This window comes from Eschrichtius robustus, chromosome 19 (assembly GCF_028021215.1).
Source record: "Eschrichtius robustus isolate mEscRob2 chromosome 19, mEscRob2.pri, whole genome shotgun sequence".
Classification (NCBI taxonomy): domain Eukaryota; kingdom Metazoa; phylum Chordata; class Mammalia; order Artiodactyla; family Eschrichtiidae; genus Eschrichtius; species Eschrichtius robustus.
In genome coordinates this window covers 20,151,440-20,178,914 of record NC_090842.1, presented here as the reverse complement: position 1 = coordinate 20,178,914, position 27,475 = coordinate 20,151,440, and the positions used below count along the sequence as shown (strand labels likewise).

General features: G+C 40.2%; 1 protein-coding gene across 1 annotated transcript; it reads right to left on the bottom strand.

Moving 5' to 3' along the window:
- Window positions 1–1,780: 1,780 nt before the first annotated feature.
- Window positions 1,781–25,697, bottom strand: NAE1 (NEDD8 activating enzyme E1 subunit 1). Its single transcript, XM_068528733.1, has 20 exons — window positions 25,568–25,697; window positions 22,292–22,395; window positions 22,143–22,203; window positions 20,384–20,414; window positions 19,567–19,638; window positions 19,249–19,328; window positions 18,537–18,646; window positions 16,429–16,538; window positions 15,473–15,535; window positions 15,009–15,072; window positions 14,268–14,359; window positions 12,220–12,279; window positions 11,993–12,126; window positions 9,878–9,953; window positions 9,599–9,638; window positions 8,251–8,337; window positions 7,657–7,749; window positions 4,261–4,375; window positions 4,126–4,175; window positions 1,781–2,016 (listed from the first exon to the last, which is right to left on the bottom strand). The coding sequence occupies exons 1-20, from the start codon at window positions 25,618–25,620 to the stop codon at window positions 1,907–1,909; spliced, it is 1,605 nt and encodes a 534-aa protein (XP_068384834.1). The 5' UTR covers window positions 25,621–25,697; the 3' UTR covers window positions 1,781–1,906.
- Window positions 25,698–27,475: the final 1,778 nt, after the last annotated feature.

The window sequence follows — 27,475 nt, the reverse complement described above, 5'->3', positions numbered from 1 at the left end:
TGTGTAAAGGGCTTTCTTTGCTCGGAGGGGCGTTCGCCCGAAGGAGTTAGGAGAACGGGCTCTGGGGTCGCTGAGGCCGGCGTCGTGGCCTCGGGTAGGTGTGCGCAGGCGTGGGGAGGAGGCTGTCTGAGCCCCAAGCGCTGCCATCATTAGTCTTTTCCAAACTTCCCTCCCCTTTGTATCCTGTTCTTGTTTTCTGATAAAACTATACATCTGAAATATTTGCCTTTTTTAAATTGTATTTTTAAAAATTTATTTATTTTTGGCCGTGTGTGGGCTCTGTCTAGTTGTGGCTACTCTTCGTTGCAGTGCGTGGGCTTCTCACTGTAGTGGCTTCTCTTGTTGCAGAGCGTGGGCTCTAGGTGCACAGGCTTCAGTAGTTGTGGCACACGGGCTCAGTAGTTGTGGCTTGCGGGCTCTAGAGCGCAGGCTCAGTAGCTTGTGGCACACGGGCTTAGTTGCTCTGCAGCATGTGGGATCTTCTGGAGCAGGGCTCGAACCCGTGTCCCCTTCATTGGCAGGTGGATTCTTAACCACTGCGCCACCAGGGAAGCCCCCTTTTTTTTTTTTAACATCTTTATTGGAGTATAATTGCTTTACAATGTTGTGTTAGTTGCTGCTGTTTAACAAAGTGAATCAGCTATATATATACATATATCCCCATATCCCCTCCCTCTTGGCGTCTTCCTCCCACCCTCCCTATCCCACCCCTTTAGGTGGACACAAAGCACTGAGCTGATCTCCCTGTGCTATGTGGCTGCTTCCCACTAGCTATCTATTTTACATTTGGTAGTGTATATATATGTCAATGCTACTCTCTCACTTCTTCCCAGCTTACCCTTCCCCCTCCCCGTGTCCTCAAATGCATTCTCTATGTCTGCGTCTTTATTCCTGTCCTGCCCCTAGGTTCTTCAGAACCGTTTTTTTTTTTTTAAGGTTCCATATTTATGTGTTAGCATACAGTATTTGTTTCTCTCTTTCTGACTCACTTTACTCTGTATGACAGTCTCTAGGTCCATCCACCTCACTACAGATAACAATTTCTTTTTATGGCTAATATTCCATTGTATATATGTGCCACATATTCTTTATCCATTCATCTGTCGATGGACACTGAGGTTGCTGCCATGTCCTGGGGGAAGCCCCTTTTAAATTGTATTTTTACAAACAGTGATGGTATTAAGATGTCCACAGCTAAAATCTGCACGTGCCTTAAATTCATTATTTAAGATTATAAGAAAAAATATTTTAAGCTATTTCTAATGTAACACAAGACCTTTTTTTTTTATAAATTTTTGATTTATTTTTGGCTGCATTGGGTCTTCATTGCTGCGTGTGGGCTTTTCTCTAGTTGTGGTGAGCGGGGGCTACTCTTCGTTGTGGTGTGCGGGCTGTGCGGGCTTCTCATTGCGGTGGCTTCTCTTGTTGCAGAGCACAGGCTCTAGGCGCGTGGGCTTCAGTAGTTGTGGCACGCGGGCTCAGTAGTTGTCGCTCACAAGCTCTAGAGTGCAGGCTCAGTAGTTGTGGCGCACGGGCTTAGTTGCTCCACGGCATGTGGGATCTTCCCGGACCAGGGATCGAACCCATGTCCCCTGCATTGGCAGACGGATTCTTATCCACTGCACCACCAGGGAAGTCCATACAAGACATTTCTATGATAAGTAACTTTGAAATAGCAAGCCAGAAATAATGAACTCAGTTAGAAATGGATAGCTTTTATTCTCTGAGAAAACTGTTTCCTTCCTCCCTCCACCTCAGCTCCCCAAAGAACAAGACTACATTATTACAAATGAGAAAAATATTTATTAAGGAAACAACAGTTCTCCCTTAGCAGAACTTTACAGACTAGAGCACAACCTGAAGACAATTACAGTTTCAATCATTAGCACACTATAGGGTACTTATTCTACAACTGGAAAGTTGCTGAAGTTTGTGACATGCCACTATAAATGTAAGTATTATTAAAAATTACAAATTGTTTGGTGATTACTTTGATAACCTCTTGAGCAGCAGCTCCTGCAAGGAAAAAGGAGAAAAGCAAATCTTTGAAAAAGGTAAATTTCAAGAGTTCTATAAAAATATTCAATTCTGTAAAGAAAACCTTTCCTTTCCAAAACCAAAGATGTTTAAAAGTAATCCAAAACAGACATAACTTACTGAGTCATATCAAAACAAAGGACAATTTTTTATAACTATGTTATTAAAGGAAATAAAAATTTTGTTCTATACATTCACACCCTGGGGTATTACGCCATAGTTTAAAAGAAAGAAGAATTTTAAATTATGGTGGTTTAAAAAGACTGGCAAAATATATTAAGCAAGAAAAAGTCAAAACAGTAGTATGCATGACTGCACTTTTTTTAAAGGCTAAATATAGGCAGAAAGGATTCTCAAAGGATAGCCTTCTGTTGCATTTGAATTTTACCCTAACCATGTTTTATAATAAAAAGGGGGTAAAGGGGCTTCCCTGGTGGTGCAGTGGTTAAGAATCCGCCTGCCAATGCAGGGGACACGGGTTTGAGCCCTGGTCCAGGAAGATCCCACATGCCGCGGAGCAACTAAGCCCGTGTGCCACAACTACTGAGCCTGTGCTCCAGAGCCCGCGAGCCACACTCCTGAAGCCCGGGCGCCTAGAGCCCGTGCTCTGCAACAAGAGAAGCCACCACAGTGAGAAGCCCGCACACCGCAACTAGAGAAAGCTTGCGTGCAGCAACAAAGACCCAATGCAGCCAAAAATAAATAAATAAAATAAATAAATTTTTTTAAAAAGGGGGGGTAAAGGAATATCTGTAATTTGGAAAGGATCTATATTAGATACCAAGACTGCTATACTCAGTAACAGTCTGAGTATATAGTAACAGTAACAAGTTTTAAAGTTACTATTCAAAACAAAACAACAGAAAAAAAAAAAAAACAACTACCAAGAAAACAAGTTTTCATTTTTTATAATCTGAAGCTTCCACTTTCACATTCACTGATTCAATAATATTTGAGACTCTAGTGTACCAGATACTGTCCTAGGCACTAGGGATACAGCAGGGAACAAAAGACAAAAATCCTTATCCTCATGGATCTTACTTTTCAGTAGTGAGGGAGAGAGAATTTACAAATAAGTAAAATGTCAAGTGACTAAGTGCTAAGGAGAAAAAGCAAGGAAGGGGGATATGATGCAAGAGGAGGGACTGTTTTAAATCAGGGAATCAGGGATGGCCTCACAGGGAAGATAATACTTAAACAAAGACCTGAAAGAAATGACTTGTGCAGAATGATTATAGAATGCACATGTTATAGACTGAATGCATGTCCCCCAAAATTCATATGTTAAAGCCTTAACCCCCAATGTTACCATATTTGGAGATGGAGTTGGAGTCTTTGGGAGGTAATTAGGTAACTGAGGTCATGGGGGTGGGGCCCTCATGATGGGAATTAGTATACTTATAAGAAGAGACACCAGAGAGCCTCCTCACCTTCCTGCACAAAGAAGAGGTTATGGCACACAGCAAGATGGTGACTGCCTACAAGCCACGAAGAGAGGCCTCACCAGAAACCAACTATGCTGGCCCTGACCTCAAACTTCCAGGCTCCAAGGAGTTTTTTTAAGAGATGGTATTGTTGAGTTGGGTCCTGAAGAACAGGTAGATTTTAGACATGCAGGCAACAGGGAGACTTAAGGCAAATGGGCCCAGAGTGGGGTAAAGATTCAAGGAGCAGGAAATCAAAGGGCATGTCTAGGGGAAAAGCAAGTAACTTGAAAAAACCAAGGCCAGAAAGGCTGGGTAAAACCAGAACACAGAATGTTTTAAATGTCAAATGAAAGACTCTGGATTTATTTTCCGAGGACTACTGTAGTGTATATGTGTGTACTGCCAGGTCAGAGGGTTAGTTAAGTGAGAGACACAATCAGAGCTATGCTTTAGAAAGATTGATTACTCTTCAGGAGTTTAAAATGGACAGCAGTGGGAGAGATGGAAAGCAGGGAGACCAGTTTGGGGGCTACCAAAATAATCTAAACTCAATATAACATTGTGCTTCACTGACCTCCCTAGTTAAAACAGCTGGGAAAACAAAACTTCATAACTGTACTATATAACAACAGGTGACAGTCTTCTCATCTCTGGAACTCACCCCCTAAGAATGCAGCAATGGTGTGTGGTTCAGCAGCTCCATATCGGCAACTACAGGAAAGGATGGAGACATGAACATAGATTAGCCTTATGACAGGACAGTATTGTCTCTTGCATTCCCTAAAAAAATACTCACAATTCATGGACATAATCATCTTTCACCATTATGGATAATCCATATTCCTGAAGGAAGCCAGTGAGACAAGACTTCAACTTGCCTGTATCTTCTTCAACTTGATAGTTAGATACCCCTAAAATATATATATGTAAATTAATTTTCATTAAAATAAATATGTGACTCAAAATTATTGGCTATCTCCTTTATTTAATCCACTTTTAGGTGTTCTAGTCAAAACATTAAGGTGTAAAACTGAAATAAGAACAAAAATAATGTAAAGTTGAGACTAATATTTGCAACTATCACAAATCTATAACAATCAAAGAAACCGTCTAAAATCTATTAAAAATTTGAGTTTGACAAATCTGCTTTGTTTAGTGCTCCTTACCCAGTATCTAGAAGAGTATCTGACACGTAGTGGTGCTCAATAATTATTTGATAGAACTGAATGAATGAGAAAGTAATGTCCTATTTATACCCTTTATAAAAATTATAGTGGCGCAGTGGTTGAAAATCTGCCTGCCAATGCAGGGGACACGGGTTCGAGCCCTGGTCTGGGAAGATCCCACATGCCGTGGAGCAACTGGGCCCGTGAGCCACAATTACTGAGCCTGCGCGTCTGGAGCCTGTGCTCCGCAACAAGAGAGGCCGCGATAGTGAGAGGCCCGCGCACCACGATGAAGAGTGGCCCCCGCTTGCCACAACTAGAGAAAGCCCTCGCACAGAAATGAAGACCCAACACAGCCATAAATAAATAAATTAAAAAAAAATTATAGCGTTTATTACCCATTTCCAGGAGATTAAATGACACATATAAAACTATAATAATAGGTAACACTTATGGAGCATTAATAGATGCTGGACATTGTTCTAAACACCATCTAAAATATTAATTCATTTAATCCTTACAGCAACCCTATGAAGTAGGCACTATTATTATCTTCATTTTACAGATAAGGAAACTGAGGCACAGACAGATTAAGTTATTTGCCCGAGTTACTTAGCTCATAAGTAGGAAAACTGCGATATGAGCCCAAGCAGTTCTTAATGATTAAACTATAATGTCTCCAAAGGTAAGCTATTATTATTATTACTACTGGAAGGAAAAATGTAATTGCCATAATATCCAGGTATTACTAAATCCCTCTAGTTTATTTTGTTTTTTAACCCCTCTAGTTTAAAAACTATCATCGGGACTTCCCTGGTGGCGCAGTGGTTAAGAATCCACCTGCCAACGCAGGGGACACGGGTTTGAGCCCTGGTCTGGGAAGATCCCACATGCCGCGGAGCAACTAAGCCCATGCGCCACAACTACTGAACCTGTGCTCTAGAGCCTGCGAGCCACAACTACTAATCCCGCATGCCACAACTACTGAAGCCTGCACACCTAGAGCCCGTGCTCTGCAACAAGAGAAGCCACCACAATGAGAAGCCCGCGCACCGCAACGAAGAGTAGCCCCCCACTCGCCGCAACTAGAGAAAGCCCCTGTGCAGCAATGAAGACCCAACGCAGCCAAAAATAAAAATAAACTAATTAATAAAAAAAAAAAACCTATCACTCCTTCTCAAAATAGTAGCATCTACCCTTTATTGAGTACTGAAAAAAAGCTGAGCAGTATGTTAAGTGATTTTCATATATCACGTATCTAACCCTTACTATCTAATAGAGTAGTTATTATTATCACCTTTCCATACTGAGAGAACTGAGACTTGGAGGGAAATAGTGACTCACCCGAGATCAAGCGATAAGTGATAGAACTTGGATTTGAACCTAGGTTTAACTCCAAAGCCTGTGCTCTATGTAATAGCTAATCTCCCATGATGGCTCCCCAATGAACACCTCTTCGTGCCCTTGTGTGGTCCCCCTTCCGCTCTTAATCTAATGTGACCCTGTGAAGCCAACAGAACATGACATAAGTGATGCTGTGACTTCCAAGGCCAAGTCGTAAAAAGCCTTGTACGTTCCACCTGGGTCTTCTGGAATGTTAACTCTGGGGAAGGCAGCCACTATGTAAGAAATCTAGGACTCCCATGCTAAAAGGAAGCCCCAAGTAGCCATGTGGAGAGAGAGGCCTGACCAGCACCCGCCCGCTCCCCCCACAGCAGTTCCGGATATCCCAACTAAAGTGCCACACATGTGAGTGAGCATGTCTTCTTGGATGACTCCAGCCCCAGGCGTCATGCAACTCTGTGAGATCCCCTTCCCCCAGTGAGAACTGCCTAACCGAGCCCAGCCAATCCACAAAGTAATGAGACAGAAAAACTGATTGTTTTAAACTACTAAATTTGGGGATGGTTGGTTGTGCAAGAGATAACCAAAAATACATTCTAAGCAAACAATACAAATAAAGCAATACATATTTGGTGTTTATTCCTTTTCCTTTTCTGGTAAGCTTGTCATTAAGATTATAACTCAGTGGGTATACTACATCAGTTGGGGCAACAGGTTTTATGACACACCCAGAAGGTGCTGCTATGCAATAATCCTGCACAATTAAAATTATCATCTTAATAAAGATATCCTGGGCAACTGAAGACCTTTGAGCATATGCCAATTCCCCAATTACTACATTTACAGATAACAAAAAATAGATACTGAGCCAAGAAACTTCTTCAGAGTTCTGAGCTCAGAAATCACAGGCATACTTCTTGTGGCTTTCTCATTCCACTATATCAAACTCAGTGTGAGTCTTAGGAGTAAACTGTACAAACTGACAGGAAAAAATTTTATCCTATATGCAATCAACAAACAGTCCCCTGTGTTGAATCAAACACTACTTGCAACTGGTTACACTTAAAAAACAAATGGTATTTCCTCACTGAGACGAACCAGGTGTAAATTGTTTACAGTGTGACTTCAAGCATCACTACTGCAAACACCCCAAGAATCCTTTAAGATTTCATTCTATTTAAGTATTTATTTAAGATTTTATTGGGGACTTCCCTAGTGGCACAGTGGTTAAGAATCTGCCTGCCAATGCAGGAGTCATGGGTTCGAGCCCTGGTCCAGGAAGATCCCACATGCCGCAGAGCAACTAAGCTCGTGTGCCACAACTACTGAGCCGTATGCCACAACGACTGAAACCCGTGCACCTAGAGCCCGTGCTCTGCAACACAGACAAGCCACCGCAATGAGAAGCCCGCACACTGCAAGAAAAGTAGCCCCCGCTCACCACAACTAGAGAAAGACTGCGTGCAGCAACAAAGACCCAACGCAGACAAAAATAAATAAATTTAAAAAAAAAAAAAAGATTTTATTGGGAATTCCCTGGTGGTCCAGTGGTTAGGACTTAGAGCTTTCACTGCTGTGGCCTGGGTTCAATCCCTGGTCAGGGAACTAAGATCCCACAAGCCATGCTGTGCGGCCAAAAAAAAAGATTTTATTGTATTTGATAATTTGATTGCTATTCTTACCTGGATATCTACCATGTTGTTTATGAAATCTATCAACAGCCCGTAACATTAAGTATAATACTATCTCATTATCTGGATTGTCCATGCTGGAAACTGAAAGGAAAAAAATTTCAGTATAATTTGTGTAATTCATGACATAAAAACAAGGAAGGCCTGAATTTACTATATACTCAAGTTTCAGAATACAAGGCAATTCTATCATAAAATTTAAATATTTTGTGACAATAAAATAGAAAATGATAAATAATTATAAAATAAAGGGAGATACGTTACTGAGATAAAACTCAATGGTCTTATGGACTATTAGCTATGGTCACATAACCTCTACTAAGGTAGTATTATGCTGACTTTAGCTCTTCTACATATCACACAACTTACTCAGTGACCTAAATAGGATTTCATGTATGTATATATTAAGTTTTATATTTGAAATTACGAGTTCTTGGACAGGTTTATAGAATAAAATTTAGAGTATAAATATTTACATTATCCTTTATGTTATCACCATACACTCTACTATACATTCTGTTATACACAAAATATTTACATCCTTAGAATTAATTAATAACCTAGCATCAAAAGGTTATTACTTACTAATTTCATCCTTGTTAACTGTATGCAAGCCATATTCTTCAGCTAAGGATCGACATCTCACCACTCGAAGAAATGCAGAATTGCTGCCTGAACACAGAAAAGACATTATGGAAGTAAATGGTTAAGATACATGACTATCCCGATTAAGAACAGGAAATTCTGTGTATCCTCTTTACAGACATGGAAGTATGAAGAAAAGGTTCTAATAGTTAGCAGAGACGGCATCAGAACACAAGTTATCTTAAATTCATGTCCTTGGCATTACAACCAGTTCAGCACTGACTACATAGATGATGGCACTTCTCTGAGCCTCAGTTTTCACTTGTAAAATGGAGATATATTGTTTACCTTTGAGCTGTTCTGTGGACCAAAAGTGTAACTGTGTACAGTACATACCAAGGAGAATACCTGATAGGGCTCAATGAATAGTAGTTTTTATCATTATTATGGACAAGCAGTACTGAAGGAGAGTGTTATACATACTGTGCTCTGAGTATATGTAAGGCTTTAAAAAAAAAAAAAAAGCAAAAAACTTTGTATTATGGAAATTTTCAAACATATCCCAATAGAGGCCAGAATAATAAACTCTCAAATACCCAACACATCCAGCTTTTAAGCTGGTATCATATAATCTAGTAGCACAAACACTAATGCATAAACACGGTGTAAGATTAGTAGTGGAACAAAACATTGAAACTAAGCCTAAACAAACATGTTGGAGAGTCTTAAAATGAATAATTTGGATAAATAATTTTAAGGATGGGTAACATACAAAATATAGACTTTTGCAGAAACTAGGGGTCATAGCTACAGGGAGAAATCCTTAGATGGCATGTAAAACAGATTTTTATTATTCTTAAACTAACTCTTAAATTCTCTGGGCCTACTCAGGAGTTATCAAGAAGACCCCAGGAGCCTAGCCACTCTGAAACTAGATGGCAAAATTCTTAATTCTATCACAGTCCTTCAACACTGATCAAAGTTACTATTTAAACCAATACTGTCAATGTACATGTGACTCAAGACTTCACACCCAAAGTCTTCAGATAAAACTTTCCCAAGTTATTTAAAATTAGTAAGCTGAAAATAATTCTGTATTACTGATAATTTTCAATTAATTGATCTTCATGTCTTTTTAGCATTAGATAAATATGCTCTACCTCTGACCAGTCTTAGAATACCCTCTCCATTTATTATAAGAAAAAAAAACCTTACCCAATAATTACCTATGTCAATACCACTGAGACCATGGAAAATTTTTAATTTCAACCATTTAAAATTGCTGGGAACATTTCCCATGGCACATTTTTATCAAACAAAATAAGGAAATTAAGTCAAGGTGACTTACAGAGTAATTTTAATTCTTTCTCTGAAATGGACTCTGGTGCCTGTAAAGAGATAAATGCAGATTTTGCTCCAGTATAAAAGCAGATTAACAGAGGGTGCAGCACAAAGCCCATCACTATGACAGGCCTTCTCATTAGCAGGCAAGTGAGGACCCCTCTAAAGAAGCTTTGAGCCAGTGCCACACCTTCTCTCTAAGCCTTTTCTGGCTGGAGTTACATGATGCAATCAGGCCTATATGCAGCTGTACTGTCCATCAAAGGCAGTGTGCCCAGCAGCTTACCTGGCCTATAGACTGAAGCAATTTGGCAACGTGATTACCCACAGCAGCAGCATCTTTCTTTGCTTTTTCACGGTAACTGGAAAAGAACAACAAAAAGCTACCATTAACGAATATTTAAATTACCAAATTTGGGGACTTCCCTGGTGGCACAGTGGTTAAGAATCTGCCTGCCAGTGCAGGGGACACGGGTTCGAGCCCTGGGCTGGGAAGATTCCACATGCCGCGGAGCAACTAAGCCCGTGTGCCACAACTACTGAGCCTGAGCTCTAGAGCCCATGAGCCACAACTACTGAGCCCACGTGCCACAACTACTGAAGCCCGCGTGCCTAGAGCCCATGCTCCGCAACAAGAGAAGCCATGGCAATGAGAAGACCGCGCACCGCAACGAAGAGTAGCCCCCACTTGGCACAACTGGAGAAAGCCTGTGCGCAGCAACAAAGACCCAAAGCAGCCAAATATAATTAATTAATTAATTAATTAATTACCAAATTTAAATATCACCATGAATCAAACAAAAAATGTCTTTCCCTTTCATGAAAAAATACTGATCTGAAAACACATGGAATGTGACAATGCCATGGAAATGCTACCAGCACCTGTTAGTGGTTGGTGATGGATTCTTGGACTCCACTAATAACCTAGGCTCCCTCAATAATTGACAGCACCTAACTTAAAAACTGCCCTCCTAGAGAGATCCATGATCCATGCTTCTCTGACAGAGGACCTAACAAAATATGTTGCAAAAGAATACAATCTCCTTGAAGTCAAGTCCAAGGAAAGTTAAATACTTCAAAACTGTCCATCTACAAATTCATGTAAAACTTTTCTTTAAGTCTATTTACATTTTCACCTCTAGAGATGATGTGTTAAGCTGACTACCTCTGATATGAGGTCATAATTCTTTTGTCCTCAACTGACTTTTCCCAAGTTTTAGGTAGTTGAACTTTTAGGCTAGGGCAATAAAGATGTGTTAGAGAATGACTGAGATGAAGAGTACAATCTGTCTAGGGAACGGAGACCTCTGTGTGTCATTATCTGGCCCCTGAAGAAACAAGGCCGGTGGCCCTGGATTCATCAGCACCATGCCCGAAGTACACAAGGGTAATATCCATTGAGACCTGTCCTTATGACAATCTACCTGGGTTCAGGCTAGTGATACCTGGATAGCAGGTGTCCATCTATAGTCATGAACTCTTTAAATTATGAAAATTAATGACAAAAAATTCATCAAAACTAAAGACTTCAAAGTTTTAAATTACAGATAAAAGAGAGTATAGGGCCATGGTTAAGAGTACAGAGGTGAGTTTCATAGATTCAGGTCTTGGTTTTGCCATTTCCCAGTTGTCAGACCCTGAAAAAATTACCTCTTCTATGTCTTAGTTTTCTCACCTGTAAAACTGGGACAATAATAGTATCTCTCTCATAGGGCTGTTGTGAATATTAAATTAGTTAATACATAGAACAGTTGATAGCACAGAGTTAAGTGCTCAAATGTTAGGTTTTATCTTGAAATACGAAAAACAATATCTGACCCCTCAGGGGATATGTGGGAACTCTATACTTTCTGCTCAATTTTGCTGTGAACTTAAACTATTCTTAAAAATAAAATATATTAAAAAAAAATCTGCCCCCTAAGTTTTTTAGCTTATTTTTATAAATTTATTTATTTATTTTTGGCTGCATTGGGTCTTCGTTGTTGCACGCGGGCTTTCTCTAGTTGTGGCGAGTGGAGGCTACTCTTCGTTGCGGTGTGCGGGCTTCTCATTGCAGTGGCTTCTCTTGTTGTGGAGCACGGGCTCTAGGCGTGCAGGCTTCCGTAGCTGTGGTTCGCAGGCTCTAGAGCACAGGCTCAGTAGTTGTGGCGCACGGGCTTAGTTACTCTGCGGCATGTGGAATCTTCCCGGACCAGGGATAGAACCTGTGTCCCCGCATTGGCAGGGATCGGATTCTTAACCACTACGCCACTAGGGAAGTCCCTTAGATTCTTTTTAAAGTGATAAGATTATAACAGGTTTCCATTTGATTTCTGATTTCTGGTAGACTGATAAAATATGTTCATCTCTAATATAAACAGATTGATTTTTCTACTACATAGTTTGAAAACAGGTGACTTACACATTTTGCAGTTTTATATATTTGCCTGAATCTGCAATCATATCAGGAATTGTGCCTCGAACAGGTAAATTTCCTTGACCCTCTTTGGCCACAAATTCCTTTAAGGCACGAGCTAAAATCCAAAATGTCGGAGTCTAAAAGAAGCAAAAAAAATTAATATTAAGTGACATCTGAATTTGACCCAAAGGTTAAGGTGGCACTATTTTTACTTTTTTTGTTATTGTTACCTGTTTGGTGATATTTATGCAGCGATCATCATTAAATATATCTTCAATACTGCTTGGGATCTAACAAAGGAACATGAAACATTTACTTATACTAAGAATTAATATAAGTTCACTTTTATTTTCACTGCCCACTTTAACTTTCACTGCAGTTTTCCAAACAAGTTCAAATACAAACTTAGACTTTTATTCAGAATCACCACCAGATGGAGATTTTTGGGGAAAGAGCGAATGGAAGAAAGTCCCCTCCTGCCCACTGCTGTTAGCATTAAAGACTGACCTATTCTCTTACATCATAAAGAAGGAACCTAAGTAAATCTTTTTATAGTCATATTTGAAGACAGAACAAAGATAACAGACATTAATACCAAGCTAGATTTGTAGTCCTTCATGTTTTTCCATCTTGGCAAAAATCTGAAACCCTTACGTCCTAATTAGTGACTGCTGAAAGAGACAACCACTCTGACAAAAACGAGATAGTTAAATTAAGGACTTTTAATGCTAGCAAGAACATCATACATTAATAAAAACTATAGAAATCTTAGGCTTTGATTCTACTGTTGTGTGGAAAAAAGAACTTTCTTACTGGTAATTCCTAACTGCTCTGCTTCCACTCCCAGTCCCCTACAGTCTTTTGTCCTCACAAGAGCCAGAATAATTTTTTTAGAAATATAAATCAGGTCACTCCATTCCCCTGCTCAAAACACTTTAGTGGCCTGCAGTGCCTTTATGATCAGGCCCTTTCTGCCTCTCCAAACTTAAATCCCTCCCACCTCTTTCCCCCTTGTTTACTTCATTCCAATCACAGTGGCTTTCATACTGATCCTTGAACAAATGCCAAGCATCATCCCACTTCTGGGCCTTTGCACATGTGCTTCCTTGGCCTGAAAAGCTCTTCCTCCAGACCTTTGCATGACACTTCACTTAGGCTTCTGCTTAAACACATCTCTTTGAGAGTCTCCCTGGCCCCTCCTGATCCCAGACCTCCTATCACGCTCTACCCCTTTGTTCTACTCTAATTTTGTTCACAGCACCTGGTACATTTGTCTGTTTGCTTAGTTCACTGTCCCCCAACCATGAGAACCTTGTTTTTTTTTAATTGGGGTAAATTTTACATTCAGCAAAATGTACAATTCAATGTTTTTTGATAACTATACACATACTTCTAACCATCACCCCAACTGAGACACAGAAAATTTTCATCACCCCAGAAAACTGTGTGATTCACAGAGCACACATTTTTAATCACTCAGCAACACTACCTCATTGTCTCCAAAAAGTATGTAATGACACCTTGAGTGCTCTCCTAACTTGAAAGGTAGCATTTTTTCCTGTTTTAAATTATAAGAAAATTCTGGGAATTCCCTGGTGGTCCAGTGGTTAGGACTCCACACTCTCACTGCTGAGGGCCCGGGTTCAATCCCTGTCAGGGAACTAAGATCCCACCATCTGTGTGGTGCAGCCAAAAAAAGATTAAAAAAAAAAAAAAAAAAAGATTAAAAAAATAATAATAAAATTCTAACTTATACTACCAGTTGTATTATTCCAAAGTTCCCCAAAAAACTCACTGGACAGAATTCAAAAACAAAACAACAACAAAACAAAGAGCATCTAAACTAGGTTATCCTCCAAGTAATTTTTAAGGTATACAATGTCATTAAGAACATCTTCCAATATATCCAAATAATTACTGTCAAAAGCAAAGCAGGGTAAGATTTAACTTTTCAGGCAACACTATTTTGGACCAGCAAAATACCACCTTCATTATATAAGTCCTACCCCCAAACACTTACTATTCACAAATCATGTACTTCAAACAATTAATTTATATAAATCACTGTATCAAATTATATGCTGAAGCACTGAGATCCATTTTAACAAGGACAATACAGAATCTTATTAAAAGAATATTCAAGCTGTATTATAGATATTAATTTCTAACCAACTCTACAATTTGAGAAATATTAAATTAAATCTAAAATCAACTATTTCACATATGAGGACTTCAGAAAACACCTTTCATTTGTGAATACCTCAGCAGCTCTTAATACCTGAGTTGTATTTAGTGCTGTGTTCACATTTTTAATAGCTTCTTCAAAATTCTCTTCATCTTCCGGAGCCCCATTTTCATTCTTTAGAATTCCTATTAAAATAGAAATTGATTAGCAAACAACGGCCCTTTTCTTTTCATTCTTTCTCTACCCCCAGCATTATGGAGATAACCTTGTCAGATTCTGAAGGGAGGATTGGATACTGAACCTTAAGAAGAAATATGGCTAATCACTACTCATTCTTAAAACTACACAAGGAGTGGCTCCTTAACCTCCCGAGGAAAATAAAATAAAAGCTCATGATGGGGGTTTCCCTGGTGGCGCAGTGGTTAAGAATCCACCTGCCAATGCATGAGACACGGGTTCAAGCCCTGGTCCGGGAAGATCCCACATGCTGCGGAGCAACTAAGTCCATGCGCCACAACTACTGAGCCTGTGCTCTAGAGTGCACGAGCCACGACTACTGAAGCCCGCGCACCTAGAGCCCGTGCTCCTCAACAAGAGAAGCCACCGCAATGAGAAGCCCGCGCACCGCAGCGAAGAGTAGCCTCCGCTCGCCGCAAGTAAAGAAAGCCCACGTGCAGCAACGAAGACCCAATGCAGCCAAAAATAAATTAAAAAAAAAAAAAAAAAAGCTCATGATGGCATCATCTGACAAAGGTGTTGACAGAAATCCAATAAACATTAGCTTCAAGCAATATGCTTTTCAAACTTTATACATTTAATCACATCCCATATTACCTTGTCTAATCAAATCTCTGAAGTCTTCTTTTTCTTTATACGTTTTAGGTATTCGTCCATTTGTCTAAATTGGGTTAAAAAAATTTTTAATCTAGTTGTAAAAACTCAAAATATGGAAATTGAAAGTCCAGTTTCCCCCTATCCATATGAGATTTCATCAGCAAATCTATACCTCGGTGAAATCAGCTGACTTGATAGAAAACAGAAACTGTGGGCCATTTCTCTACATTCATTCCCCACTGCCAGTTTCAGAGTGACATTTGTTCAAATTTCATTTTGTTAATAAAAATGTCAGTATCAAAAGAGAAACTGCTAGATTTAAATTAGCAGTTTAAATCAGCTGCCCTATAACCACATAAGGAAAAAAAATCAATGTCCCACCCCCCCCCCCCAATGAAATTCTTTATAATAAACTGAAAAAATACAGTCACATATGGAATTTCTTTTTTCAAGAAAGGACATACTTCACTATACCACTGTGCTAAATATTTAGCTATGATCACAATCCATGGAGTGTGGCTATGGTCCTAAAAATAAAAGAATCAAAGGAAATATCAGTATTAGTTAACATTATTTTTCACTATACCATATCATTTTCAACAAATTCAACAATATTTATTAAATTCAATTACTCAACAATGTTTACATCTCTCAGTATATGTGGAATAATGAGCGAAGGAAAATGAACTGGGTTAACAAAAATTGCTTTACAAAGATTTTGAAGGCAGTGTCCAATTTAATTCTAATCAGGCAGGTATATACTATGATTGTCCCCATTTTACCATTAAGAAAACTGTCTCAGGGACTGCCACCCAAAAACAAAGCTCAAGTATCTTGATTTCAGATACCAAACCTAGACTAAGGAAAAGGGATCCTTTCTGTGTTTTCTGATGAACCAAATACCTGCATTTAATTAACGTGTAGTCAGGAAAAAAAAAAAAAAAAAAATATATATATATATATATGCCTTAAATTACATGGCCTGTTATAAATATCATTATTTCTATAATGAAATATGCAGTTGCCTTGGTAATTCTCAAACACTAAAAATAAGTTTTAAGAGGTGTCAATTTCAACAACCACCACCCCAAATTCAAACTGTTTTAAAAAGTACATCTATTTGTTTAGGAAAGAGCCATGAAGAGGGCTTCTGGGATATGTTAATGTCCAATTTCTTGACCTGGGTGTTGATTACACAGATATGTTCAGTTAATGCACTTTTCTTCAATAAAAAAGTTTTTAAATTTTGGGGAAAGATAGATTTATTTAAAACAAATTAGGTACAATGTTGTTATTATGTGACCTGGATGACAGGACTATGGAGGTTTATAATATTTCCTCACTTTGTAATTCAAAAACCTTAGGTTAAAAACAAAGTTTTAAGTATACCTATAAATGGAAGGTCACACACACTACCAACCTTTTTCTCCATATGATCCAAATCATAAGACTGAAAATGTTCTCTCAGTTCAGGAAATGGCTTATCCAGTCGTAGATCCTCTAATGCATTATCTGGATGAGATTCTATTACTGTGAAACAAATAATTCCAAAAGACTTACTTCTTTAGCAATACTGCTGGCAGTACATACATTATAGGAACTTAGGAAATCTGTAAGTTTTAAATGGACATAGGGCCTACAGGTTTTTCTCATTGTTTTGTTCATTACTGAATTAAATTTACATATACATATAAATTTATATTTTACTAAATGCACAAATTTTAAGTGGACTATAGTTTTAATAAAAGTAAAATCAAGATTCCTTTAGTGAAGAATTTTCTTGTTATTACAATCGGAAACGATCAAAATAGGTAAAATTTGTGTTCCGATAGCACCCAACAACCTACCCTTCCTCTGCCTGTGGTCTCCAACAGACAGCATCACCATCTACCTAGACCTCTTCCCTAGAAATGTGATGGTCTTCCCTGACTTCGAGCTTCCTTGGGCCAGTATCAGTCACTCCCCACACATCCTGATGTCACTTCCCACACAGCTCTCCACATAGGGGAGCATGGGAAAGTGTGCAATTTCAGTGAGTGTTTAGAGCTAGGCTCCATTCTGTCACTTGCTAGCTGTGTGACCTTAGGCAAATAACTTAATCTCTCTATGCCTCAGCATCCTTGTCTGTAAAAAGCAGGTAAAACAGTATCTGCCTTACAAGGATTTTGGAAAGATTAAATGAAATAATCCACATAAAGGCAGGCACACAACTAGCAATGTTTTTTTTTGTTTGTTTGTTTTTTTTTAAGCAAGGGATACTTTTTTTTTTTTTTAATTTTATTTATTTATTTATTTATGGCTGTGTTGGGTCTTCGTTTCTGTGTGAGGGCTTTCTCTAGTTGTGGCGAGTGGGGGCCACTCTTCATCGCGGTGCACGGGCCTCTCATTATCGCGGCCTCTCCTGTTGCGGAGCACAGGCTCCAGACGCGCAGGCTCAGTTATCGTGGCTCACGGGCCTAGCCGCGCCGCGGCATGTGGGATCTTCCCAGACCAGGGCTCGAACCCGTGTGCCCTGCATTGGCAGGCAGATTCTCAACCACTGTGCCACCAGGGAAGCCCACAAATAGCAATGTTAACCTTCATTACCATCTACCCCCTCTTCCCTATCCTTATAACATCTGCCCTCAGTCAGGGGCTCTCTCTCTGTCTCTCTCTTTCTCTCACCTAGACAACTGACAATGTCCTAAAAGCAACCCTTGTCTCTAATCTTTGCCCCTTCAAATCCATTCATTCTCCACCGGGTTTCAGAGTGACCGGTTTAAAACAAAATGTTTACCTCGTCACTTTCCTACTTACAACTTTTAAATGATCCAGCACCACTGCCAAAAACTTATCCTCAAAAGCCACTCCTTAGCTGCCCAAGCAGATACCACTTTTCAGTGATGCTACCAATGCCAATGACTGTCATTACACTAGTAGAGTACCTGGCTCAGAGCAATGCAGGAGTTCTGAACGAAAACTTTATGATGATTTAAGATTAAAATTTTCCAAATAAAGGGACTTGAGCTGATGCAAGCCTGCCTATGGATGAGTTCAGTCTCCTATTAACACTGTTTCCTTGGAACAGTAGTTAGGTAAATGCCTTGCTTGCTGTGTGCAATTACACCTGAACTGGGGAAGCCTAAGGCCTGTATGAGAATGGAACAGAAAACTGGTGGGGGAAAAGGTGGCATATCCTTTCTGTGTCAGTGTAACCCACATACCTTGGCTCTTACCTGTGACAGACATACATGCCCTATGTAGGTTAGGAGGCAAAAAAAGCTAGGTATTTGCATAGCTGCTGGGCCTCCTAATAAGATGAAGAAGCTGCACCTGTTGTGTCTCCTGCTTTGTATCCTTCTATAATGCTAAGTAAAGGAAATACAAAGATTAAAGCCTACTGATTCTGACTGCCACTTTGAACGTGTAACCAGAGTTGAGCTGCTACAAATTTACTCTGTGATTTAAAATTGACTTTCTAAATTGTCAAGTTCCTAAAATTATAGCTAAAGCAACCAATAGGAAGCCCCATATGTGCAACAATTTTACCTGGATGTTCTTTTATAATGATCCTCATATAACCAACTAGTCCATATGTCCTACAGATCAAAAGAGGGATTTGGGAATTCCAGAGGACATCTGCTAAATTTAGTAATGTACTGTAAAAGAAGGCACAAAAGATAAGAACATAAGCAAATGGAAACATGCCAAATGTGAAAATGCTTTAAAATAAAGCAACTTTCTTACTAAATAATAAATGCAAAGATATATTCTATTGCATTTACATAAACAGCATATTTACATAAAGATATGCTGAAAAGCAAGCAATTCCACAAGGCTGCAGTCTCAAAGAAAGTATATCTTTTGGACTAGAGAGATATGAAAACCTAGTCCTTTGTATTAGGGAGAATGCTACTGAAAGACATCTCCTAAACATTTCCATAATAAAGAAGAAAATATTTATAAAACCTTTGTATACAGCGCCAAGCACTCCCTATAAGTAATTCTAACTAGTTTTTTTTTTTCACTAAAAAAATAACCAATGTTCAATTTAACTGTTCTAAATATATTTTTTTTAAAGTTTCACATCTCAGTATTTTTCTCTTCCCTATCTTTTTAGTGCTGGAGATCTATAAGCACTTCTAATTAAAGGTTTCTATGGAGTTTAAGAATTTTAAAGACCACAGACTCTGCAGAGAAAACAAAACTATGCAAATCTAATAAGAGATTAAAATAAAAACAAATTAACTTAAAAATTTACCTTTCAGGAAGCTGAGTTGCAACCACAATGGTAAACCTACAGAAAAATGAAGGATCATTGTCTAGAAGGTTTTCTGGACTCTAAATAGGACAGGGGAAAGAAAATCCAACAATTTCACAATCATATTAAAGATGACAGAAACAGTTAAGCTACTTTAGAACAAGTGAGGTAAATGCTAGACTCCCATGTTAAAATAATTCAACTCTCAACATAAATATACAAAGATTCAAAATTCTAAATTCCTAGGACTCTGAATTACTAAAAAATTAAATTTCTGACCAGAAATAATAATGTGTATATATATATATATATATATACCTCTTCCACAAAACTCCCAGAGACATCGTTATTTAATTCTTGTAAGAATTCCATGGCGGCTTGAGCTCGGTTCTTTATAAAAACAAAACATTTTACTTGAATTAGAAAAAAATTTGGTTAAAATGTAACCCCCTAATTTACAGATCAGGCAAAAACACTGTAAAACAACCCAAATTCCATACATAGATATGACAACTCTGCTTTTCATAGTGTTTAACCTGGGACTAAACCAGAGTATTACTTAAAACAGAGCTAAACCATCATTATTCAGAATTCTTAAATGCTTACGTTACTTGCACTCTACTTTTCTGATTAGGCAAATGACCAGAAAACCCTGGAGAGCAGGCAGGGAGATTCTGAGTCAAGTTGAGACTTACTCTAACCTCCCACATTTACAGTCCTGCACATGAGAGATTAGTCATTAAAGAAACAGTCATTTCTATTCAGAATACTATACTAAGTTGACCCATATGGTTTTGTAAGATTTTTAATATGAAATACAAAAATAAGACACATTCTGACTAACTCTTGGTAAAAAAAAATCTTCTTAACCACAATACTCCAACCTCTGAACATTAACATCACTGAATATTTAGTTTTAATACAGGATACAGTATAAAAACACGAACAGTACTTCTAAGTTCTTAAACTACCAAGCATATAAAGATTTACGAGATCAGAAAAAAATGAGATAATTAGCTTTTTTCTCAGAGGAATAATAAGCTCTTTTAAAGTAAAGCTTTTCAAACAATCAAAACATAGTGGCATCACTAGATGTTCAAATACAACTATATTCTATAACAAACTGATTTTTTACCTTGCCAATACTGCTTCTCTGAAGGAAAAAACTAAAATAGAATAAAAACAAATTTAATGGCTTCTCTGACTATAAAGGAAAGGTTATTTGTAATACCAGGTGCATTTCATTCATAGTTTAAAACAAACTATATTTTAATTTCAGACTGTAACAGCCTTCCTGGAGGAAGAAAGCTGGATGAAACTTGTAACCAAAGACAGGCTAATAAATCAATGTTTCCCAAAGTATGTACCACAGAACATGAATTTCACAAAATGCTCTGAGAGAAAAGGGTTCCCGGGCTTTAAAAAGTGTGGGAAACACCATATGTTATATTCTCTCTTGGAAATTCATAATATACATAATACGCATGATATTAAAGTCTTACACTAAAGAAATATTTAGTTTCATTTGACCCATTTCCCAAACTCATTTGACCATGGAATCCATTTGCCCATTTAACAGCTACTGACCACACTTGGGAAATGCTGCATTCAACAGTCTGCTTTTGCAGGTAACTATAACAGATTTATTCAGGCTTCCTCCCACACATACCCTTGTTGTGCCCCAAGGTCCAGATCTGAGTCTGCTGATCAGAGTCAAGGTACCCTTGGAGCACAAGCTCAGCAGCTCCACAAGAGAAAGAAACCTCATTCTTACTACACCCTGTTCTAACCAACCAAGTAAGCAAAGATAAAAGGACTTTTTCTTTATAGATATCAATAAAAGGGTGTTGTGGTAGTGAAACTTGTATTACCACCCAGAGAAAAGATAACAAAGCTCAGTATGAACCAAATTCTGATTTCCCTTCTATTTACTCATTGTTGTTGTTTACTGACAAATATAGTGAGAGATCCCAGACTCCAAGTCCCTGAAAAGGCAAGCATGAAATCCAAGTTGGGGAATGCTCTGAAAGTCTAAATATGATCATCTTTAAAGAATGATATACAGGCCATCTTTAAAACAGCATTTTTAGGGCTTCCCTGGTGGCGCAGTGGTTAAGAATCCACCTGCCAATGCAGGGGACACGGGTTTGAGCCCTGGCCCGGGAAGATCCCACATGCCGCAGAGCAACTAAGCCTGTGCACCACAACTACTGAGCCTGCGCTCTAGAGCCCGCGTGCCGCAACTAGTGAAGCCCGCGCACCTAGAGCCCGTGCTGCGCAACAAAAGAAGCCACCGCAGTGAGAAGCCTGCACACCGCAACAAAGAGTAACCCCTGCTCGCCGCAACTAGAGAAAACCTGCGCACAGCAACGAAGACCCAACACAGCCAAAAAAATAAAATAAATTAAATACATAAATTTATTAAAAAAAACAAAACAAACAGCATTTTTACAGACAGTGTAGTGTAGAAAGAGACATACCTGGACTAAGCCTAGAAGACACCACAAACAAAAGGTAGCTTTTACTATCTTATAATCCAAAAATACAATTATTGTTAATTATATACTAACATCTAGGAATCAATAATAAGGACTCAGGAAGGATCCAGATTTCACAAATAAAGTAATAATGACTACCCTTTTTCATTAATAACAAGAATAAAGACAGTAATGATGGGTATCTTTTACTAAAGGCCTATTTGCCAGACACTGTGCTAGGACTTTACCTATGTTAACTCACTTCATCCTTGCCATGATCCTAAGCATAGGGACTATTTCCACCTGGAAGTTAAGTCACCCTGATTGAGGAGTTGAAGCTGGGGTTTAGGCCTTGCTCTCCCATGACAATGCACTGCCTTCCCTAACATGCAGGTATTTGAAAAGAATAGAACATACTTATTTCCAGCATCTTCTCCGCTGACCTGATTTCCATCAATAATTGTAAATGAACCAATACCTGGGAGACAAAACAGAGTCAGTCAAGAATATATATTTCTAGCTCAAAACCTTAAAGAAGTAAATTTACAACCACAAAACTATAATACCTGGTAGTACCAAGTTTTTAAGAATTTCAGTTCCTGTAGCTGTTGCATTTATTAGGCAAACATGAGCAGATTCTAAAGCCTCTTGCCCATGATCACCCCACAACCTACAAAAGAATACACAAATTTAACATTTTAAAAACTTTCATGAAAATACAACTTTATTTGAATCGTGATCTTTGATCTTTAAAGTGTTCTTGTATAGAATAACTGATGTGACAACCATGGCAAATATGTGAGACAGGAACAGCAGGAGTTGTTACAGGGGTTATATAGCTGACTAACCTGAGACTCAAACAGGTTGATGCCCGGCATGGTTAAAGGGGGGGTTAAATCAGAACTAAAAATCTGGTCTTCCAGCTCCTAGTCCATTACTCTTTTCAAGCCAGATAACTTACAGAACAGAAAGTCTCTGTAGTCATTAACATTAGAGAAGAATCTTAGATTTATTTATTTATTATTATTATTCTTTTTTTTGGCCGTGTCACGCGGCATGTGGGCCATGTGGGATCTTGGTTCTCCTCCCAGGGATTGAACCTGCGCCCCCTGCAGTGGAAGTGTGGAATTTTAACCACTGGACCACCAGGAAAGTCCTGAGAAGTACCTTAGATTTAAAACCTATTATTCTCAATTTCATTTCTCCTTAAGTTATAGAGATCCAGAATATTTAAGATCTTGACATAGGACTTATCACCAAGACATCTGCAAGAGTGAGAAAAGCTTTACCAAGAAAACTGAATTATCATCTGAAAAGCCTTCACACTGACTTCAATAAGAGTGCTGTAAAATGTAATTCCCAATGAACATTCTAATAGCATGATTAATAAATGCATACATTAACAAACAGAAAGATGTAATAAGGATTAGAAATATATGTTATAACCTGAAATATATGTTATATCCTGTCACATCAGCATATCATCAACATGGCAAGGTACATGATCAAATAAGCATCATGACAGCTGATCCAACCTGGTTACCTTCACCCAGAAAGCCTATTAACTAATGTATCTTTTCTTGTCAGTATAGGAACTAGTATAGGGGGAGCCCAAATCATTAGAAAAATTTCATAGCCTGGAGGACTGATAGACTTTAAGGTGCCTTCCCTGTCACCTGATCTAAAGCAGATTCCCTCTTTTTATGTAGCCCATATGTCCTCCAGAGCATATCACAACTGTAACTGCCTCATTTGGGTTTTTTTTTTTTAATTTATTTATTTAATTTATTTAATTTTGGCTGTGTTTGGTCTTCGTTGTTGTGCCTGGGCTCTCTCTAGTTGCAGCGAGCGGGGCTACTCTTCGTTGCGGTGCGGTGGCTTCTCTTGTTGCAGAGCACGGGCTCTAGGTGCACGGGCTTCAGCAGTTGTGGCTCGTGGGCTCCAGAGTGCAGGCTCAGTAGTTGTGGCGCACGGGCTTAGTTACTCCGCAGCATGTGGGATCTTCCCAGACCAGGGATCGAACCCGTGTGCCCTGCATTGGCAGGTAGATTCTTAACCACTGCGCCACCAGGGAAGCCCTCATTTGGTCTTTTATTTGCTGAACAGCCATCTCTCCATTCCACTCTAAGCTCCATAAGGGTCCAGACCACTCCCTCTGTTCACCACTGGAACCACAATGCCCGATAGTGCCCTGCCCAGGATAAGTGATCACTGAATAGCTGTCAAATGCATAGAGGAATAGCCTAGAAGAACCAGACAGACTGGAAATGTCTGTTTTTTCTGTGAAAGTAGAGCACACAGAAGACACCTGACATATTTGGTTGATGGATACCCGGGTAGTTGGAAAGTAAGCCTAAAAGAATACTGGTGCATCTCTAGGTAATATATTTCAAGAAACGGCCCACACAAGAAATCAGTCCTCTCTATTCTCTTGCTGGCCTAAGGAAAGCAGGGCCTGTTGACTGCTAGCTGGCTGAACAGCTTTGCTTGTAACTGCTTCCCTCTGACACTTCAAAGCCAATAAACAGTTCTCACGATGAAAGGTAAAGTTTGGTCCTTAAATGGACTGGACTCAGCAAAAATTCTTTTTTGTCACAGTTACTTAGTGATCTAAAGTATATTCTCAGCTCTGTCATGTATGGTTACATCTGCACTCAAAACACAAGGACCTCCAAGAATTTACAAGAGAACACAAGTTGGTTACAAGGGCTCTGCCACCTTGCTTCTTTCCCCAGAAGCTCAGGAGCAGACAGTACCAGCTCTGAAAAAGCCAAAAGGACCTGAGTCCTGGTTCAAATACATGGGAGACTGGGCAGGTTACCGAACTTCTCTAAGACTCAGTTTCCCCATCTATAAAGCAGAGAGAATATCTACCTTCAAGGCTGCTCTCAGAATTGAGTGCATAAAGCCCCTAACACAGCACTAAGCTGTAGGTACAAATGGGTTCCAGTCCTTAGGGACACACTGTAACTTCTGGCTTGGGGGCTCCAGAAAGGAAGGGGGCCAAACATTTGTGTTACTTCTGCTGCCTTAACACACAGAAGATGATCAATAAATAAGGAATGGGGAGTGTTACGAGAAAAGGCATGGGAGAGGAAGTAGTCAAGAACCAGCCCGATGGCTTAGACCTGCAGTGTCCATTAAGGTAGCCATTAGCCACATGTGGCTACTGGGCACTAGAAATAAGGCTAGTCCAAACTGACATGTGCTAGAAGTGTAAAATGCTGGATTTCAAGGACAGAATGGAAAAAAATATTAAATATCTCTAATAACTTTTTATACTGATTATGTGTTGAAATGGTAATACTTTGGATATATTGGGTTAAATAAAATAAACTGCATGATAAAATTATTTTCACCTGTTTATTTTTCCTTTCTTAATGTGGCTACCAAAATATATATATAACTACACAGGTGGTTTACATGAGACTAGCATTGTATTTCTAGTGGACAGCTCCGGCTTAGAACAATACCTAACACTCGGTGCTGCTCTCTGCGGCCGGGATGGGGTATTCCCGATCCCCTCATTCTGCAAAACGAGAAGCCTGAGCACAGCGAGGTGGAACTGGCAGCCGCCCCGGTGACCCGGCTGACGCTGGGACGGTGCACCTCGACCTGCACACCGCGTGGCGAGCGGGCGGGCGCGCCCCTCGGGGAAGGCGAGTCCCGGCCCTCGAGAAGCACCGCCGGCCCCAGGCCGGAACCCTGAGCGCCGGCCGCACGGCCCGGCCCAGCCCGGTGGGAGGCCTGAGGGAGGCCCAACCACGCCGCCCGCTCGCTTAGCCCCGGCCCGGACGCAGAGGAACCCGCTGGCCCGCCCGACTCGGTGAGCCCTGGCTCACCTCAGCTGCCGGTCGTACTTCTGCTCCTTAAGCAGCTTCCCGGGCTGCGCCATGGCCGCGCCCGCCGCGCATAGAACCGCTGAGCCACTACAGCGAACGGCCACCACTACCACGAGCACGCAGGCGCACTAAGCCCCCTTTCGCTGCAGCTGCCTCCCGCGCGCTGCCCGCAGGGGGCGCCGCCACTGCACTGCGCACGCGTCGCCTGTACGCCAGGCGTGTGCGGCCAAAGCTCAGACTGGGGGCTGGTGATCTAGTCCTCCCCAGTGCACCAGCCCCTCTAGTCCGCCAGTCCGAGACTATGTACGCAGTAGCTGTGGGGAACTCGAGCTTTGGAATCAGGCAGATTTAGATTTTAACCACTTACTGGTTGTGAGATCTGCTCTTTACCGCTCATATCCTCAGTTTGTTCCTCTGTGCAATGGGGATAAATGAGCCTCCTTCACAGAGTTCTATTATTCTTAAATGAGATTTTGAATACACAGAACAAGACTCACAAAAAATCATGTCTGAATAATAACTTTCATCATTATGATCATTATTAATCACCCATCTCTTCCATCCTGTCATTCAACAAGCTCACACTAGGGCAGGTTTCCAATCACAAAGCTAGCTGCTCCTGGATGCAGATGCAAAGAGGAATAAGTCCTGGGCTCTGTTCTAGGGGAGTTCATTGTCCCAAGACAGGAGAGGGACAGTAAACGAGTACTCACTAGACAATGTGAAGCTGGGGAGCTGAGAGGTGGGCAGAGGAACCCCACCCACTCCCCCTCTCCAGGAATGTTTCACGTGTTGTGGGCAAGGTAGAATGTTTTAAGCAGAAGGAACAGCAGGTGTCATCCCTGGGAGGCAGAGAAGGCATGACAGGCTGAGGCACTAAAGTTTGGTGTGGTGTGGAGTTAGGTGAAGGGTAGGGAGTGGTCAGGGGAAGCTTGAGGGACAGCAGGGGCCAGGTCACGAGGACTGAGAACATAAAAGCAAGGTGGAATTTAAAGCCCTCCACTTCCTGAAAAGAAACATCCCTTTGGGGATGGGTGCCAAGGAAGGGGATTACCCCATGAGGAAGGGGGAGAGAGAGGAGACTGGAGGGACATGAAGATTCCTTCCTCTCTATCTCCCAGACTCTACAGGCATCTTCAGGTTAATAATTACCTGAAATAAGGTGAAAATGGGCACAGATCTCCACCCCAACCCACCCTGGAATGGGAACAGGGAAGGGGCACAGTTTGAGAGTAATGATGCAGCGATGATGGATGTAATTCCCCCTAGGTGCTGTCTCCGGGATCAGGTGGGGGCACACCCACTCATGACTTCCCTGACCCCTACATAGCACCCATGGAACACAACTGATGGGAAACAGAGGCATGAGACTTTCCCAGTTTGTCATGTGCTTATGCTGTCACAAATCCTCCAATTGGAAAGTGAAATATAAGGGATAATAAAATACACCCACGGAATGTGGGAAGGTCAAAAGGCGACAGGTGAGAGTTCAGTGCAATCATGGACTGCATGAATGAAAACATCCCCAAATTTGGCAGAGGGGAGTCATACTGCCTATGAAGAAATATAAGATTTTGAAAAAGGTTTGTGTTGGTGGTTTCCCATAAAAAAGATACTTCAGTGTATTATTTTCCTAAAGCGGCTGTAACAAAGTACCACAGACTGGTACAAACTATAGAAATTCATTGTCTCACAGTTCTGAAAGGTGGAAGTCCAAAATTAGTGTGTGCAGTATGCTCCCTCTGAAGCTTAAAGGGAAGAATCTGTCCTGGCCTTCCTAGCTTCTGGTGGTTTGCTAGTGATCGTTGGTTTACAGCTGTATGTAACACTTCAGTCTCTGCCTGCATCATCATAGATATTCTCCCCTCATGTCTCTGTATTTCTTCTCTTCTTATAAGTCGCATTGGA